Source organism: Geotrypetes seraphini, chromosome 4 (genome assembly GCF_902459505.1).
Source record: "Geotrypetes seraphini chromosome 4, aGeoSer1.1, whole genome shotgun sequence".
Classification (NCBI taxonomy): Eukaryota; Metazoa; Chordata; class Amphibia; order Gymnophiona; family Dermophiidae; genus Geotrypetes; species Geotrypetes seraphini.
In genome coordinates this window covers 258,175,079-258,195,279 of record NC_047087.1, presented here as the reverse complement: position 1 = coordinate 258,195,279, position 20,201 = coordinate 258,175,079, and the positions used below count along the sequence as shown (strand labels likewise).

At 45.0% G+C, this 20,201-nt stretch overlaps 1 protein-coding gene across 2 annotated transcripts in view; it reads right to left on the bottom strand.

Annotated features, from left to right (window-relative positions):
• Positions 1 to 20,201, bottom strand: part of HECTD2 (HECT domain E3 ubiquitin protein ligase 2) — a 113,646-nt gene that overhangs the window by 33,693 nt on the left and 59,752 nt on the right. For both annotated transcript variants that reach the window (XM_033943402.1, XM_033943401.1), the window contains exons 13-15: positions 19,861 to 19,993; positions 15,648 to 15,736; positions 14,964 to 15,107 (exon numbers count right to left, since the gene is read on the bottom strand). In XM_033943402.1, the coding sequence (XP_033799293.1) occupies positions 14,964 to 15,107; positions 15,648 to 15,736; positions 19,861 to 19,993 (366 nt within the window). The remainder of the gene's footprint in view (positions 1 to 14,963; positions 15,108 to 15,647; positions 15,737 to 19,860; positions 19,994 to 20,201) is intronic.

The window sequence follows — 20,201 nt, the reverse complement described above, 5'->3', positions numbered from 1 at the left end:
TAGTGCAGGAGCACCCATACTATCAGGCACTGCATATGTTACATTATGTTCTTATAACCTTCTAAATCCCCAAATTGTGTTTTTGTTTGTTTTTTTTTTTTTTGGGGGGGGGGGTCGGTATTAGCCAATGCTAAATTTAATGCATGCCTTTGCCATGTTAGGCCATCAATTGGATGGCTTGTTTTAATATTGACTACTAATGACTGGGTAGTCAATTCAGAGCCGTTTACATGAGTTTCTACAATGGTGTTACTATACATGAGCTTCAGTAATGGTGTTACTATACATGAAATTTATGAGCTTCTATAATGATATTATCATACATAAGCTTCAGTAATGATGTTACAATACATGAGCTTCAGAATTTCAGTTATGGCGTTACAATATAAGCTACAATTTATGAGTTTTATAATGATAACTAGTGTTTAAGCCCGTTACATTAACGAGTGCTAGAATATATGTCTGTCTGTCTTTCTTTCTTTCTTACTTTCTGTGTCTCTCCCTGCCCCTGTCTCTCTCTTCCTTTCTTTCTGTCTTTCTCCCTCCTGCTATCTGTCCTTCTTTCTTTTTGGTTCTCTCTCTGGCACCCTGTCTGTCTTTCTTTCTTTCTGTCTCTCTCCCTGCCTGCTGTCTTTCTGTGTTTCTGTCTTTCGTTCTAATGCGCTGCCTGCCTGCCTGTCTTTCTGTCTCTCCATGGTAATTTTCTATACTGTTCTCCCAGAGGAGCTCAGAATGGTTTACATGAAATTATTCAGGTGCTGAAGCATTTTTCCCTGGTGCATTCTGGGATCTGCAGCCCTGATTCCAATGAACAGAATCAGACACTATATACTGCTTTGGGATGTTAACTTAAAAAAAAAAGAAACAAAAACCAGGACCAGCCTAAAAATCTCCCTCTTGGAATGGATAACTTGGCAGGTCTGCAAATTTCAGGTGCTGATGTCTGCAGTGCCATTTTGTTACAATTTTCAAACTGTACTTTGGTGGTGGGGCTGTAATGTAAGAACCAGAAAAAGAAACACATATAAACCTAGCACTCCAGGGCGCCCCCTAGGTATGGTCAAAGCGCGTCTAATACCACTGGCCTCTATTTTAAGAGCAGGAGGCACTACCCCGCTTCCCCAGCCAGGGTTTGGCGCCCCCTGCTGTTTACAATTCTTACAGCTATAGTTAACATTTTAAGTTATGGGGAATCTCCATTAGTTTGCAGGAAAGAAAAAGTGAAAACCCCAAAAACCTTCCATTCCACAGTTTCAAATCACGTCTTTTCATGTCTCCTACACATTGGCTGTTCAGTGTCCCTGTACCTGCTCTGGAAGTGCCTTTAGCTCTCTGTGAAAGTGGCACACATGATTAAAGTCTGATACTCCCCTCCCCCCAAGCAGCATTTCCCCCCCCCACACACACACACACACTTGCCTGTACAGCAGCAACATTTCCCACCGCCCCCTTCCCAGCCGCCACGTTTAAATTCTGAGAAAAGCGCTGCACCGCGCTACTGCTGGCTTCGGCGTCTTCTATCTACTGCGGCCAACCCTAGCAGAAACAGGAAGTAGTCAGAGAGGGCATGCCGCAGTGGACAGAAGACAGCGAGGCCAGCGTTAGCGCGGTGCAGCGCTTTTCTCAATTTAATCGCGGGTGAGCCAGCGAGAAGGAGGAGGCTTTGGCGGTGGTGATTTTGGCGCTGAGTGAGGGCAGGAGGGGGGAGTCACCGGCTGTGCTGTTTCTCCGCTTTCCCGATTGTCTAGCCGCCATCCGCACTCCTGCTGGCCACGGACCTACTGATCACAGATCAGGGATCACGGAAGCACGCAGGTAAGTGCGCATGCGCGGCTAGCTTTTTATTATATAGGATGATGTTATGATACATGAGCTTCAGTAATAGCATTACAATACATGAGCTACAATTTATGAGTTTTATAATGATAATGATGTTACGATACACAAGCTACAGTAATGGCGTTATAATACATGAGCTACGATATATGAGCTTTAGTACAGAGTTAGCATGTTTCTGTGATGGCTATCCATACATGAGTTTCAGAAGTGTTTTGTTGTTGGTTTTGGTTTAATAATAATGAGATTGTTTGTATGCCAGAGTCAGAGAATGTACGAATGCACGGAAAACCAAACGGTGAGATATTAGGAACATCGAGTCCGAAAAATAGGTTGTAGAGGATCGGATAATTTTGTGCATCCGGTCCTCTATCTCTCTGTGCAATAGCCAGTGTGTGTGTATGTATATTTGGATGTACTTACCTACCATTTTCTGTTTCTCCATCTGGCTGTGTCTATTTAACCGTGTGTGTATATGTGGTACTGGGTGTAACTAGTGGTGGGTTCTGGATGCTACCGATGGTGATACTGGGTATCTACTTCCTGACATCTTTGCTATAAAGCAACCTGAAAGACTTTCACCCCCTCTTTCTCCTGCTTCTGGAACAGTCTATGTCTCTTTGAGCTTAACTTTGGAGTTTGTTTTCATAGCCACAGTGTGCTCTCAAACCTGTGCCTAGGCCCTCCCACCCTGCCCTTCATTCCACCCATCCCTGGCTTACATTACATTTATACACCCACTAATCACCCTCATCTATCCTCCAGCTGACAAGTAAATATCATCACTAATTAACACTCCTCCAATCAAACCTTTCACCAGTCAATCCTCCTGGAGTATCACCTATTCACCCTTTCCTTAAACTTGAAGCTTACAATACACCACTTGACTCTTCTTCCAGAATAATCCTTAATCTACCTGAACTTCCTCACCCCAGGTATCTTTGCTTTCCTAGTCTATGACTCCACTTCACCTTCTTCTCTTGGTCATAATCTTCTGCCTCCCCTTCTGCCCCCCAAACCACACGATTCCTCAAATCCATATGGTCCACTTCATAAATTCACTACCTCACCATCTCTTCTCTCACCCACCTTATTCACAGCTCTAAAACTCCAACAGTTGCTCCCCCTCATTCAATCCTCCCCTTATCATATGACCACATCTCGCTTACGTCACCTTTGCCACACTTCTATTCTGCTCTGTACTCTCCTACTCCTCTTTTTGCTCACTGCTGGAGACATCAACTCCAATCCTGGCCCTCTTAGTCAACTCTCAGCCTACTCAAACAGATCACACTGCAACATCTCCAATCTTATTTCTGTTCCTCTCCTCTCCTTTTCTACCTTTCTCAAGCACCTCTGGAATGCCCTTCCAGAGGCTGTTATAGGGGAAAACACCCTCCAAGGATTCAAGACAAAGTTAGACAAGTTTCTGTTGAACAAGAACGTGCGCTGGTAGGGCTAGTCTCAGTTAGGGTGCTGGTCTTAGACCAGAGGGCCGCCACGTGAGCGGACTGCTGGGCATGATGGACCACTGGTCTGATTCAGCAGTGGCAATTCTTATGTTCTTATGCCTGCTCTATCTCCAACAATACTGCTTATATCCATGACTTCTTTATTTCTCACTCTTTCCACCTGCTTACACTAACTGAAATCTGCTCTGTCCTGAAGACTCTGCTTCAGTTGCTGCCCTGTGTCATGGAGGTTACCGCTTCTACCATACGCCAGGCAGAGTTGGGCTGCTACTCTCCCCCTCCTGTAGTTTTCAACCCCTCTTTCTATCCCAGTATCACTCCTTCTTCTTCTTTGAGGTTTACTCAGTCCATTTCTTTGCCCCCCTACCTCTCCAAATAGCAGTCATTTATCAACCTCCTGAGAATCCCCTTGCTTCTTTTCTCACGGACCTTGACTCCTTGCTCTTCATCTTCCTCGAACTTTTGTCGCCTTCCCTCATTCTGGGCGATTTTAACATTCATGCTGAGAACACTGCCAACTCCTATACCTGAAAGTTCCTTGCTCTCATATCCACTTTCAATCTCCAGCTGTGCTCCAGCACCCCAACACACCAAAAAGGCCACTGCCTTGATCTTGTCCTCTTCTCCAACTGGTCCATTGCCAACTTCTCTACCTCAACTCTTCCCCTCTCTGACCATGATCTCAAAACCTTCATGACTCATCACCCTGCCCCCCAGAAATGACTGATCCTCACCAATAATTTCAGAAATCTTTAGTCTATTGACCCATGTACTCTCTCTGCTATGGTCTCACCCCGCATCTCAAACACTACGTTATGTAAATCTGTCAATGAAGCATTCTCTTCCTATAATACTATTCTCCTCTGTCCTGGACACCCTCACTCCTCTTGTAGTATGCCCTGTAAGGAGTGCCAAACCACAGCTCTGGATGACCTCCAAGATCCGCCACTTATGTTCCTGTACCCGGTCTGCGGAACACCAAAATCCCACACTCATGCCAACTTCATACACTTCAAATTCATACTGACCTCCTTCCTCCTTCCAAGCCACCCTCTCGCTTGCAAAAGAAGACTACTATTACACCCATTTAACTGATTCCCTCAGATCCAACCCTTGCAGCCTCTTCGCCATGCTCAAATCTCTATTACAGGTGCCCTTGCCTCTGATTCCTACTTCACTTTCTCCCCAGACCATGGCAGAGTACTTCCATGACAAGGTCCACATAATTACCCTCAAGTTCTTGACTAATCTGCCTCCATTTCTCCTTCCTCCGGCCTGCCCTGCCAACACAGTTGTCTCCTGCCATCTTTTCCTCCTTTCTGGAAATCACTGAAGAGGAAACTGCATCTTCTTTCCTCTTCCAAACCCATTACCTGCTGCTCTGATCCCATCCCCACCCATCTGCTAATCACCATCTTCCATACTGTCATCCCCCTATCTGCCACATTCTCATCCTAAAGCTCCCCACTGCAACTGTACCTCACGCCTTCAAACATGCTGTAGTTAAGCCGTTCCTGAAAAAGCCATCACTGGACCCTACCTGCCCCCCAATTATTGCCCTATCTCCCTTCTTATCCAAACTACTAGAATGAACTGTCCACTGCTATTGTCTTGATTTCCTTTCAACTGGGCTTCTGCTCCCTTCACTCCACTGCCCTTGCTAAAGTCTCCAAAGACCTGCTCCTGGCCAAATCCAAAGGACTCTACCTCCATCTTCATCCTCCTTGATCTGTCTGCGGTGTTTGACACCATAGATCACCGCATACTCATTGAAACACTGTCCTTGCTTGGGTTTCAGGGCTCTGTTATTTCATGGATTTCTTCCTATCTTTCCCATCCCACTTTTAGTGTTAGCTCTGGAGGATCCTCCTCCACTGACTTTCCGCTATCAGTTGACATACCACAGGTATCTGTCCTGGGACCTCTTCTTTTCTCCAAATACACCTTCTCTCGGTACTCCCTCTCTTTTCTGTTGTTCTTCTTCTTCCCTCCCCCCTTGATGCTGAACAATGAGGTGGAAGAAAAAAAAAAAAAAAAGAGATGCTGCATCTCTCTCTCCCTTCTTTCTCCAGGCCTAATATTTCTCCCTCCCTTCCATCCCCAGATCCAACTTCTCTCCCTTTCTCTTCCCAACTGCCCCCATCCCATCTCTCCCCATGTCTGCCTGCCTCCCTCCCCCTCAGGTCTACCATTTCTCCCTTTCTCTTCCCAACAGTTCTCCCTTCAAGTATCTTTCCCTCCTCCTCCTCCTCCACACCACCCCAGGTCCAACCTCACTCCCTTCATCTAATCTAATCTTCTATTTCTGCGTCGCTCATACCTAGGCAGGCTCAAGGCAACTTAGAGAGATAGGCAGGGATGGAGAAAGGGAGAAGAAAAGAGGTAGGAAGAAGGGGGGGTGTGGAGGAGGAGGAGGAGGAGAGGATATGCCAAGCATGTCTTCCCTCCCACGCTGGTCCTCTCTCTTCATAGCCCAGCATGTATTCCCACCCACGCAGGTCCCTCTCTCCTCACAGCCCAGCATGTGTTCTCTCCCAGGCCGGTCCAATGTCGTCGTCACGCTGAAAAATCTGCCAGCTTCGGCAGTGATTCAGCAATGGTGTCTGCGGCTCCCCTTCCTGCTTTCCATCTGCCGTGGTCTGTCTCCAATGACGTGCAACTTCCTGTTTCTGTCCATGTGGACCACGGCAGACAGAAAGCAAGAAGGGGAGCCACAGACAACATTGATGAATCGCTGCCAACGCTGGCAGATTTTTCAGCGTGACGGCAATATTGGAACGGTGTGGGAGGGAAGACATGCTGGGCTGTGAGAAGGGGAAGTTCGGGAACACTGCTGCGGGCCACATAAAACGGCCAGGCAGGCTGAATTTGGCTGCAGGCCTTGTGTTTGACACGTGGCCTAGAGCCCAATGCATAGAGGGAAAAAGTCCTGGCAGTGCATTTGAAGGTCACCACAGCCCCAGCATATTTTGCCACCAGAACCATTCAGACACCTTCTGAGGTAACAGCAGGCATCAGCCAGCCAGTTAGCTAGCAATCTTATGCTACATAACTCAGCTTTTTCAGGTTCTTCTTAGGACAGACACTTAATACAGTCTCATCCATAAACAAGAGCAGCAGCAACTCCAAATTATAAACAGAATTCTTGAGCTGGCACTTTCACTCGATGCTAGGGGCCACCGACTTCACACACATTGCTATTAGCCCACTTACTGGTAAAGGAGGCAATTTATAGGAACCACAAGTCCTACAATTCTCTTTATATGCAGGTGGTCTGCAATACCTCCAATATAATAAATGTGCTTCTGTTACACACTGGCATACATAACTATGCCCACATATAACCATATAGCCACTAACCTGTATCTTCTCTCCCACAAGATGATTCCCTCTACATGCAACAACCAGCACTGCAAGCCTCTGGGATCATCAATGCTATGATGTGCCAACTACCATAACACTAGATACACTAGCACTTATATAGCCTCTTTTCGGTCCCTCTCAGAAAATGGCTGATGATCCCCATAATCTACCCCAAGTGCCCAGCTCAAGAGATAAAGTAAGGCACATAGAAAGACCAGGATTGTCATCAATCAGATATTTGGAATATTGAAATCCTATTTCTGATGCCCAGACAGTTCAAGAAGAGAACTTCTCTAGTCCCCTGGCAAAGTATGTGACATCTTCCTAGCTTGCTGGATGCTACATAACCTTGTCATCAACCAGCAGATGCTTAAACTTGAGGCAATGGTGCCAGCAAACCCAAGTTGTGATGAGGAGGAGGCTGTGCACCTTAGAGACCTGATACCTCTTCAAGGCCCACACACAAACACAGTGGCAACAAAGAATGAACTTATCTAGACATACTTCTTTGTAAAGAAATAAAATAAAATAGTAGTGAAACTACCATTATCAATATGCTCCCCCCATAAAAACAACCCTTCCTCTTCCATGTGTTCTTGTGTACATGTATCTTGTACCCCAACCCTCCCTGTAACCTTTAAACATGTGTCCCACCCTCTTTCCAATCCCTAACTCTTGCCTCCGTCATAGCCACCATTTGGGGGAGCTGGATGTAAGCAAATGCTACAGCAGAAAGGCTGTTGTGAGCTTGGTCCACCTTCGTCACCCCAACATGGGCTAGCATTAAGATATGTTGTTTTATTGTTAAAATTGTTAGAAATAAGTCTTACTGCATAAAATGGCACCTGTATTACCGGTAAAATAACAGGGTCCTTTTACTAAGGTGTACTAAGGAGATATACACTCTTGCCTCAATATTTGCAGGGGATAGGAGGCAAAGCTGGCCCGTGAATAAGAAAAACTTGTGAAGGTCATTGAGTCGGTGGTCGGATCCAAGATGGCGATTGAATAGGTTGCCTGTGTGTTTGCTCCTGACAACCTCCTCGAAGTTTGTGACTCTACTAGCGCTTTTTAATAATTACCTGGTGAGCATGCCGAAGCAGAGAGGGAGAAGCGGCGCTCCGGGACTCCCGCCGCGGTTGGTGGCATAGAGGAGCTTATTCGGCGCATGCAGGGCATGTCAGCAGAAACAGGGCTGTTATCCCAGCTGGAGACGCTGCAAGGGAATGGCGCGCAGCAGATCTCCTTAGGGCTCGAGACAACTGTCAGCCCTGAAGCAAGAGCACCGCCTCCGAATCCTCAAACGACCAGTTCCCCGAGGGAGGGGGAGCTTCCGGGTGTTGGAGTGCTCCCTCCTCCAGAGGCAGCAGAGATCGATCCGAGGAATGGAGACTCAGGCTCCCAGCTTTTGCTTGGGAACCTGAGCATAGAGTTTGAGGCATTAACACCTGTAGGAGGAGGTTCAGCACAGCCTGAACAGCAACTGGAAGACTTGCCAGTGGGTGAGCATAAAACTTTACATTTACAATTTCCTCAACTTGTTAAACCCCAGGTGGTAACGTTGGACGCTCTGAGGGACTTAGTAGCCACTATTCCAAAAACTATAGCTTCTCAATTTAACCAAGTGGAAGAAAAATTTAAAGAACATGATAAGGAAATCATAGGATTACAGAAAATTACTACTGATATTAAATCACAGATTGAAACTCAACAACAAAATAATAAATCCATTAAAGCAATACAGGACGCATTGATTAAGGACAATACCAACTTAAGAAGAAAGCTTGAATCACTTGAGAATTTCTCAAAAAATAATAATCTTAGATTAATTAATTTTCCTAAAATTCCCACAGCAACTCCTAGAGATATGCCCTAAACGTTACCTAGTAGAAATACTTGAAATTCCTGAATCTTCTATTCCACCGTTCACACAGGCTTATTATTTGCCTGTTAAAGACACTAATGATCAAAAGAACTCTCAGGAAGCAAATCAAGAAGTGATTCAAGAACCTTTGGATATATCAGCCTTAATAGAGTCCTCAGACAGGGAAGTAGCCATTTCGGCTACTTTACTCCTATCAGTTGCTCTTACATTGGATAAAATATGGCTATTGAAGTTATATTTTAAAAATAAACACAAGGAATTTCTGGGATTGAAAGTTCAAATGTTTCCTGATTTGGCCAGGGACACACAGAGGCGTCGAAAGGAATTTTTATTGTTAAGACCAGCAATTACTGACCTGGGAGCAACCTTTTTTCTCCGATACCCTTGCAAATGTATCGTTCATTGTAAGTCGCATAAATTTGTTTTTTTTGAACCCTCACAACTGACAACATTCCTGTCTCTGTCAAGACTGGAGAAAGCTCATGATGTATGATGTATAGATGACTGCCTTACTGTTACTGTGACCTATTACTGTTTCTTTCTTTTTTTGTACCCGATTGCTTTAAATTCCGTTAGATTTAATCTTGGATCCTATATGAGGACTTGAGCGTGATTTAAGATAGAATTTATTTTTCTTTGGAAATTCAATATGTTGGATGTTTTTTTTTTCTTTATTGAATCTTGCTTTTCTGTACAAGTTTAAACTTGATTGATTATAATTGAAAAATTATAAATAAATAAAAAAAAAAAAGAATTTGTGAACATAAGGGCTGACTCTGACCAACCTCTGCCTTCCTCCCGGACTCCTCCACAACTTACTTAGGGCTGACTCTGACCTACCCTGCCTCCCGGACCCTTCCACAACTTACTTTTTAAAGCGTGGTGGTCAGAGTCAGCTCTAAGTAAGTTTTTAAAGGCTTTAAACAGTAAGTTGTAAGTGAGGTCCGGTAGGGGGGGGAGGTCCGCCCTGGGTGCACACCTTAGGGAGGGGTGCACAGCTGGCCAGGTCCAGGTCGTCCAGTGCCGGTCCGCAGAAAATTCCTGCCGGTTCACGCAGGGCCGGCAAGATCGGATTGGGGCCATCAGCAGCATTGGGTGATGAGCGACATCAGCCCCCCACCCCCATGACGCAATTCATAATTGGCAATGGGCCCCCACGGCACTCAAGATCAGCAACGGGCCTCCCCCCCTCTTGCCAAAATTGTTGCCAAAATTGGAAAAAAAGGTGAGAGGAAGGGAGAGAGATGAGCCTGTGGTGGATGGAGAGATTGAGAGAAGGGAGCAGATGATGGAAGTAGGGGGAAAGAGAGAGAAGGGGCAGATCATGGAAGTGGGGGGAAAGAGAGAGAAAGGGCAGATGATGGAAATGGGGAGAAGGGGCACATGATGGAAGTGGGGAGAAGACAGAGAAGGGGCAAATGATGGAAGTGTGGAGAAGGGGGAGAGAAAAGAGGGCAGATGATGGAAGTGGAGAGAAGGGGCAGATGATGGAAGTGGGGCGAGAGAAGAGGGCAGATAATGGAAGTGGGGAAAAGGGAGCAAATGCTGAATGGAAGTGGAGAAAGAGAACACATAATGGATGGAAGGAGGGATAAAGAAAAAGGACATATGCTGGATAGGGGAAGAAGATAGAGTTAGTGAGATAGTGGAGGGGTGAAGGAAAGGGGTGGCATGCTGTGGGTAGACAGTGAAAAGAGGGAACCTGAGGATTGCATAGTAAGAAAGAATTTAATTTAGACGGAGGCAGAAAATAAAGAAGGAAGACCAGAGAAGGAACGGGAAGAGAGAGAGGAGCGAGAGATGCCAGAGAACGGGAAGGAGATAGAGATATCAAATCTGAGTGGAGGAAATGAGAAGAGAGAGATGTTAAAAACCACAGGGGAGAGGGAAAGAGAGAAGAAAGGAGAAAGATGTCAGACCATGAGGGAACAGAGGGAAGATGATGGATGCCAGACCAAAGGGGGGGGGCTACAGGAGAGATGGCAGGGGGAGACAGACAGTTTCTGGAAGGGGCAGTCAGTGGATGGAATGGGCAGATGCTGGACTGAAGAGATAGGGCAGACGCTGGAAGTGGACAGAGAGAGGAGAAGGTATTAGATGGAAGGGATAGAGAAAGAGGGCACATGATGGAAGGAGGGGATAAATAAAAGGAGGGCACATGATGGGGGGAAAAGGATTGAGTTAGGGAAATATTGGAGGGATGAGGGAAAGAGGTGGCGAGCTGTAGGTAGACAGTAAAAAAGGAAATTGATGAGAGGGTAGTAAGAACGTAATCAAGATGGATGCAGGAAATAAATTGAAAAGGAAAATGAGGGAAGAAAGGGATTGCAGAAGAGAGGTGTGGGAGAGGGAAGGAGAGGAGAGAGATGCCAGACCAATGGGGGTGAAAGGAGAGATGGAAGGGGAAGGCATACAGTTTCTGGAAGGGGCGTAGGAGAGAAGATGCCATATAGGGGCAGAGAGACGGCAGACAGTGGATGGAAGGAAGAGAGTATCAAGAAGATGAGGAAAGCAGAAACCACAGAAGAGAAAGGTAGAACAAACATTTTCTATTTATTTATTGCTTTAGGAGAAATGTGTCACTGTTTCTGTGGTGTTGCATTGTATGCAAAATCCAGCTTCTTGCTGGTTCAATTTAACCTTTGTCTATGTATTTCTATTTTATCCCCCCTTTTACAAAACTGTGGAGTATTTTTTAGCGCCAGCCGTCGTGGTAGCAGCTCTGATGCTCAGAATTCTATGAGCATCAGAGCTGTTACCACCATGGCTAAAATCCACATTACAGTTTTGTAAAAGGGGGAGGTGTTAGTTTGTGGTGACATATTCCATACTAGGTGAAAGTGTTTTCTGTGTTCTGTGTGTAAGAAAGACATGGTTTTCTGTTAAGATTGACAGTGTAGGATTGATCTGTACTAGTCTGGCTTGTTTAGTTTTACAATGGGTGTATTGATGTTGTACTGCTCACTGCAGTATGTAAGATTCTGCCTTTTCCTAGGTACTCATGTGCGACGTGTGGATTGTTACTAATAATCATGTTTTTCGTACAGATGGGGGGTGTCAAAAAAATAATGGGCCCCGGGTGTCATATATGCTAGATATGCCACTGATATGCCACAGTGGAACCTTGGTTTACGAGCATAATTCGTTCCAGAAGCATGCTCGTAAACCAAATTGCTCGTATATCAAAGCGAGTTTCCCCATAGGAAGTAAGGGAAACTCGCTTGATATGTTCCACCTCCTCCTCCCCCTCCATCCCGAGGCTACCGGCGCTGCTCCATTACCCCCATGCTCAAACCAGCATCGCACCCCCCGCCTGCGAACACCCCCCTCCCCCGAGAACCGCATCGCACCCTCGTGCTGGAAGTGGCATCTGCCCGCCCGCCCAAACAAGTTCCTTACCCTAAACTGCTAAGGAAAGATCCCACCTCTTGCCTGGGCTGGGCCTTGAGCATGCAGAGAGAACGAGAGCCAGAAGGCCTTGAGCATACGCAGATGCTCAAGGCCCAGCCTAGGCAAGAGGCAGGATCTTTCCTTAACTGGCACGGCACGCAGCAGATGGGGTAAGGAGCTTGTTTGGGTGGGCGGGCGGATGGATGCCGCTTCCAGCAAGGGGGTGCGATGCCGGTTCTCGGGGGGGGGCGTTTGCGGGCGGGGGGTGCAATGTCGGTTAGAGCATGGGGGGAGTGCTCGTTTATTGGGACATGCTCGTTTTGTGAGTTAAAGTTTGCGGGAGTGTTTTGCTCGTCTTGTAAACACTCGCAAACCGCATTACTCGCAATCCGAGGTTCCACTGTAATCGAAATCGTGAATGCCACACCTGCAAATATGAAGGAGGGAGTGAAGTGTGTTCCAAATGCCATGCAGCCCACAGGAATATAATGGGCTCCGTGGTATTTAGGGCTAGATTCACTAACAATAGCGACTCAATCGCTGTTGGCCGATTCTCTGGCCAATTCTCCAACAGCAATTGATTCATTATCAAGTTTGCATGCAAATCCGACCAATTCAATTGCTCAGTGAACGATTGAGACATGTGCACAGCTTTAACAGCAGTGACAGAGAAAACAGCCTCCTGTCACTGCTGTTATGGCTTCTGTGCCGTGCCATGCATGCCCCCCCTGGGCTGGCACTCCAGAGCCATCATCACCCCCCTCCCCCGAACCACCCCTGCGATGACATTGGACCTTAGGCCCCCCTCCCCGGTGCATCATGTGATGCATGGGGAGGAGACTAAGACCCTGATTGGTTCAAACGCCTCGGGCTCCTCCCTTGAAGCTACTGGAGATAATAATAATAATAATTTTATTTTGTATGCCGCCATATCCAGGGAGTTCTAGGCGGTTCACAGCAGTTAGATGAAATACAAACAATTGAAATTGAAAATATAAACAATGCAATCATAGAAGTCAAACTAGTTATATGTCTACAATTTAAGTGAAGGAAAAATACATACAAGCCATAAAGAGGGAGCAACAATCTTAAAAGAATGAGAGGAGATAAGTCTGTTGAATAGTTGAGTTTTAATCTGCTTTCTAAATTGAGATATGAAGAGGCATCAAGCACAATTTGGGTGAGCCATGAATTTAGTTTAGCCGCCTGAAAAGAGAAGGTTCTTTCGAAGAATCTTTTAAGATGATATGATTTTAGTGAGGGAAAAGCAAACAGATGTATTCTGCGGGAGCTCTTATTGTTGTAACTCAGGTTGAAGTGAGGGTAAAGATAATCCGGTGATATACCAAATACTGTTTTGTAGCAGATGCATGAGAACTTAAATAGAACTCTGGATTCAAACGGCAGCCAGTGCAATTTGTGGTAGAAAGGGGTGATGTGTTCCCATTTCTTCAAGCCAAAGATGAGACAGACGGCCATATTTTGGACCAACGTCAATTTCCTGGAGATTTTCTTGAAGGCGCCTAGGTATATGATGTTACAGTAATCCAGTAAGTGACATTTATAAATTCCCAGTACTGTTCCAATGCATTGCATCATAGGCGTCAGAACAGGGAAGGGCATAGGGGCCATGGCCTTCCCAAAAACTGGCAGTCAGAAGAGTCAGATATGGCTTTACTCCCCCGCCCACCTCCTCCTGGATGCTGTAATTATAAATCTGTGGGCAGCCGCTATGCAGCATCGCTGTAGAATGAAGACTTCCGGGGCAGGACTGATCATTGATCCTGTGTGGCTGCTGCCCAAAGATTTAAAACTACAGTGACTGGGGAGACAGGTGGGAGAGTCGTTATGATTCAGGATGCTGCCGGGGCTAGGGTAGAGCTTTTGGGCTTCCCCAAAAAGAATTTCGCTGTCTACGAATTAAATGTTTAGTTCGCAAGAAGATTGTCTGGACTGAGTTTATTGAGATGGATGCTTTCTTGCTTGTGTTTGTACTTAAAGCAGTGTGAAGCTGTTTTAAATAAGCTGCTATTTAAGTCAGGCTTTTTTCTCCATCTTTTTTTATTTATTTATTAAGACAGTTCATGTAACAATATATATTTCTGGGACTGAGACTGGCAATTACAGAAGTTATTAGTTAACAACTTTTTTAAAAAGTAGCATATGGCCATTAGCAATTAGCAAAAATGGGCCATTTACTGGCAGTGCTAAAAGTGGCCTTAATGCATGGAAAAGAACTGTGTTGGAGCTAGAGCAGGACATTCGGAAAAGTTAAGAGGGGACAGATTCAGAACCAATGCTAGTAAGTTCTTCACCCGAAGGGTGGTGGACAACTGGAACGCACTTCCAGAGGGTGTGATAGGTCAGAGTACGGTATTGGGGTTCAAGAAGGGATTAGATGATTTCCTGAAGGAAAAGGGGATAGAGGGATATAGATAGAGGATTACTATACAGGTCCTGGACCTGATGGGCCGCTGTGTGAGCGGACTGCTGGGCGTGATGGACCTCTGGTCTGACCCAGCAGAGCCACTGCTTATGTTCTTATTTTTTAGCACTGCTTACTATAAGGGCCCGTAAGGTTTTTTTTTAATTAGACATATTGGTAAATGTATGTATTATTTAGTAATCATTGTATTTAATATTATCTATTTATCTCTATCATATTTATGGTATTTAATTTTATATAGTATTCACTGACCCTTGGTGCACTCTATGGCCATATTGTGTTTTATAATAAAGTTTTAATCTTATATTCAATAAACTGTTGTTCCTTTTACACACTTCTCTCTTTTTGCTGTTCTTCTTGGGCCTCACTCCATAGCAGAGCGAACAACATAACTGGTCAGATTAGATGGGCTTGAGAGTCTTTCCACACTGCCCCTTACTAGAAATTAAATGCACAGATTTTCTTGTGATAGTTTTATATCAACATATATAAAATGGCCTAGGCATGATGATATATAAATAATGACAATGTAAGTCAAAAATTCTAACTTTTTTCGTGGGCATATACTTACTGGCATGATCTGATACAAGTCATCCAAGGTAACAGGAGTGTTCTGATCACAAGAGAACATAGGAGGGCTCAACAGTTTCTTGTAACAGCAAGGTGGGAACCGAATATCTAAGGTGATGCTGTTATACAATGCTAATCCCATGAGCTGCATAAATGTGAAATGTTAAAGTGTACAACATAATTGATTTAGACAATTCAAAAGTTACTACTGTAAGAATTGAGTAACCCACTAAGGTGTCCTTTTATTAAGTTGTGTTAAGCCCTAACATGTGCTTAATGTAGCAAAAACAGCCCAACACAGGACATGTTAAAATGTTATATGTTATTTGTTTCATGTGTGCACGCTAACCACGCAGCAATTATTTTTTCATAATTGCTTTTTTGAGGCAACATATCGGGCAGAGTGTTATATCAAATAACCATTATTATTCTATGCTAACCACCCAGACAGGTGACAGGACAGGGAACACAATCAGCTAAAGTTTTACATATCTACTTTCATTTTGATCTAAAAGTAAAAAGCTGTCAACAGATAGGTTACTGTGGAATATAGTTGAAGTACTATACTCTTGCATTTAAAAAAAATCAGTATAATACTTCAAATGAACACAATGAACAATGTCATGTCCAAGTATTATGAGAAATCAAGTATAATTACATTTCATGAAGGCAATTCAAAGGATACAGTTCCAATCAATCGAAATTCAGCGTAATTGTCACTTTTAAAACTGTTAAACCAATAGCAGTGTGAATCACTGTGATACGAAAACATACCTGTAAAATAGTTTAAAATTATGTTGCATCTCCCTTATATAAATTCAACTCTAACAAGATGTTTCACTGCCTATTATTTTATTAGCAATATGAGCCTACACACTATAGCAAGCTAAGCAGGTCAACTGAAAATGCTGGCTGCTAGCAACGCTAGGCTGACAACAGCATGCCTATTTTAAGCTAAGGAAACCAACATTTTGGTTTGGAATTTTCAGCTTTATTTAGAAACTTAGATCTTCATCTGAAAATATTCCTAAACCCTCGTCTCCCCACAACACAGAGCCCTGATCTTGTTCAAAACATGGTCTCTAGCTTGCATTCATGAAGCCTTAATCACCATCAAGAGAGATATGCCCCTCACTCCTTTGCATCAGTTGCAGCTGAAGAGTTATGCCCCCCTCCTCCTTTGTATCAGATGCAGCTGAAAAACTCCAGAGAAACCTCCCCACAAATATTGAAATTAGAGAATGACACGGTAACAAAATTCATCACCGTTCCCGTCCCCGCGGATAACCACGGGAAATAATCCCATGTCATCTTCTAGTATCTATTTCAACCTCAGTCCTTCTATACCAGCATTCTTCAAAGCAAAGCTTGCGGGTCAGTGGTTGTGCCCAATTATACTCCGATTCTTCCCTCTCTCCTTAAAGAATGATATGAAGATGGTTTCCCACGGTTATCCGCGGGGACGGGAACGGTGATGAATTTTGTCACCATGTCATTCTCTAATTGAAATACCCCAGCCAAATGCCAACAGTATGGAAGTCTCACACATGCATAAATAGCTGTGCTGGAAAGCTCTGTAAACTTCAAATAGCAATCATTTAATTTATTGAAACTTAGGGCTCCTTTTAGGAAGCTGTGTTAGCGGTTTAACGTGTGTAATAGCACGTGCTAATTTGCCGGCTGCGCTAGCCGCTACCGCCTCCTCTTGGACAGGTGGTAGTTTTTCGGCTAGCGTGGGGGTTAGCGCGCTAAAAATGTGCGTGCTATAAAGCCGCTAACACGGCTTCGTAAAAGGAGCCCTTAAACTCCACAAACCACATGTTTCTCAGCATATTATTTCAGATTTGTTAACTGCCTTTTCATGAAAAGATTCACTCCCAAAAGTCTGCAATTCATTGAATAGTAATCAGGTAGTCTAAGTACAGTGGTACCTCGGTTTACGAGTGCACCGTTTTGCGAGTGTTTTGCAAGACGAGCAAAACATTTGCAAAATCGGTGCCTCGGAAACCGAGCATTGCTCAATTTACGAGCACCCCCCACCTGCAATCCGGCACCCCCCCCCGACGCAATCGGGCATCCCCCTGCCTCGAACCGGCACCCCCCGCCACCTCCCACCACGATTGGGCACCCCCCCCGACACGATCCGACATCCCCCCAACACAATTGGGCATCCCCCCCGCCTCTTCTTACCCTCATCTGGGCACTCTTGAAGATCGGCCTCCTCGTCTGCTGGACCTTGAGCATCTGAGCATGCTCAAGGCCCAGCAGACGAGGAGGCCGATCTTCAAGAGTGCCCAGATGAGGGTAAGAAGCGGCGGGGGGGTGCCCAATTGTGTTGGGGGATGTCGGATCGTGTCGGAGGGGTGCCCAATCATGTCGGGGGGGGTCGGATCATGGCAGGGGGGTGCCCAATCGCGTCGGGGGGTGCCGGTTCGAGGCAAGGGGATGCCTGATCGCGTCGGAGGGGGGTGTGCCTGATCGCAGGGGGGGCCTTCGAGGGGAGCAATGCTGGTTCTCGGGGGGGGGGGGGGAAACGCATCAAAGCGAGTTTCCATTATTTCCTATGGGGAAACTCGCTTTGATAAACGAGCATTTTGGATTACGAGCATGCTCCTGGAACGGATTATATTTGTAATCCAAGGTACTACTGTATTTTCCTTTTCTGTCTCAGCAGGCTCACAATCTAACTGTGGTACCTGGGGCAATGGAGTGTTAGGTGACTTGCCCAAAGTCACAAGGAACAGGTGGGGATCAAACTTGCAACCTCAGGGTGCTCAGGCAGCAGCTCTAACCACTACCTCTTCTACACCAATATTACCATTACTACATTAACATTTCAAATACAGTATATCCCAAAAAAGAGATTATGCATTGACCCTGATCAGGGCAGGATTAATTCATCGAGGGCCCCTAGGCACCCAAATACATTGGGCCCCCTGCTACGCCACACCCCACCATGTGCCCAGGCGGAAACAGGAAGCTGCGTCAGAGGGAAGCTTTGGGCAAGCAGCACCGCTTGCACAATTACAGTTCCCTTTGCCTTTCTTACTCGCGTTGCTTGCTTGTCTTACTTTCCATCGTTGCCGATCAGGGTGAGGCCTGTGTTGCCGATCGGAGGGGGGGACCCGCGTTGCTGATCAATGCTGGAGGGGCCCATCGCCGTTTAGAAAAAACAATGTTGATGCCCTCCTTCATCGGCCCCCCCTGACCATTTGGGGCCCTAGGCACATGCCTACTTGGCCTATTGGTTAATCCTGCCCTGACCTTGGTAAGCTCTTTTCCAGGAGATAGGTAAGATAATCTAGACCACAGGGTTATTTCCCTTTACTCGCATGCTGCATAAAGAATCCACTCCAGATTTTTCACTCTGCCTCCAGTGTACTTCACAGACTAGATTAGCGCCCTCTACAGTCAGTACCCAAACATAGAGAGACACCAAAATATGTGAAATAGAGGCACCTGTAATACCAGGTCAAACCATTGTTCTTCTCAAAATAACCAAACAGTACCATTAACTGCCAACCACTTCAAAGGAGTTCAGAACTACTCCCTCAACAGGTTGAACATATTTACAAATTGTTCCCAACCCCAAAGGGTTGACTGGCCTCCAAGAAACATTTGGAGAAGTATAAGCAGCCAGAAATCTGAAAGCAGGCACAGCAAGGACAGGGTGGTTTAGAATGCCTCACCTATCTACTGGAAAAGAGCTTACCAGAGTAAATACATAATCTCTTTTTCCAGTGCAATAGGTGAGACATTTTAGACCATAAGGATGTACAAAAGAAATTCCCCCAAAGAGCTAAGGTGGGCTTGCTGCGCTGGCCCTTAAGACCGAGGACCCAAAGGCTAAGTTCTGGCTGGCAGCAACATCCACTCTGTAGAACTTGGCAAATGTGTGAAGCGAAGACCATGTCACTGCCCTGCAAATCTCCTCAGGAGAAATGGATTTAGCTTCAGCCCATGAAAAAGCCATGTTCCTGGTAGAATGCACCTTAACAGAAACAGGAGACTGTTTCCCTGCAAGCATGTAGGTGGATGAAATGACTCTATGGATCCACCTGGAGATTGTGTGGCCTCAGAAGCGGGAGCACCTTCTTGGAGTGAATAAGTCAGCACAAAAAGATGGTCAGAAAGGCGAAACTCGTTAGTGACCTCCAAATAACACAGGAGAACCCTGCGCAAGTCCAAATTTCTTCAACAGTCTATCCCAAACATGGGCAATTTCAGTCCTCGAGGGCTGGAATCCAATCGGGTTTTCAGGATTTCCCCAATGAATAAGCTTGATATCTATTTGCATGCACTGCTTTCAATTCATATTCATTGGGGAAATCCTGAAAACCTAGATTCCGGCCCTCGAGGACTGGAGTTGCTCACCCCTGGTCTATCCTGATGTTTGGAACCTTTCGGCTGAAAAGCAGGCAAACACATTTCCGTTCTCACAGTGGCCAATCCAGGTCACTAGTAACTGGCCAAAACCCAAGGTATAGCAATATTCCATGCTACCAATACAGGGCAAGCAGTGGTTTCCACCATGGCTTTCTCAATAACAGACTATGGATTTTTCCTCCAGGAACTTGTCCAAACCTTTCTTAAAACCAGTACTTTGTTCTAACTTCAGCTCATATAACTTATGTGCGTAACTTAAAGTATTCTATATCTGCTTGATCTATGCACAAACATTTATACTAGCTCTATTGTTCTCCTAAGTGCCCTTGCTTAAAAAATATACATGTACATACTTTATACCTGGTTATGCTAGTATTCTATAAAGGAAAATAGGCACTTATTTTCCATTATAGATTAAATAACAGCCCCTTTATAGAATTTCCCTCCACTTGGATAACTATTTTTCAAACAGCAAGAGCATTCAGTGTCACAGGTTTATAATGTGGACTCACCATAGTCTGAGTGAAATATTTGTCGAATCAAAAGAAGAAACCATTCTTTTGTCAAGCCACCCATATCCAGACCAGCCTCTCCTATAAATGTAACTTTTAATTTCTTTTTCAAGTCAGCTCTTTTTCTTGTTAGCTACAATTAAAAAAAAAAAGTTGTACTAAAAAGGTATCAGGTTTTTTTTATTACTCATGTAATTTCATATAGATCCAAAATAGCATGTAATAAAGAAAAACATAAAATTACAGTATGAAATAAGCAAAACTGTTACTACATGGGGCAAAGAAAAAGGAAATATTTAATTGAAGAACATTGACTCCCTTTAAATATTTATGCTATCAGA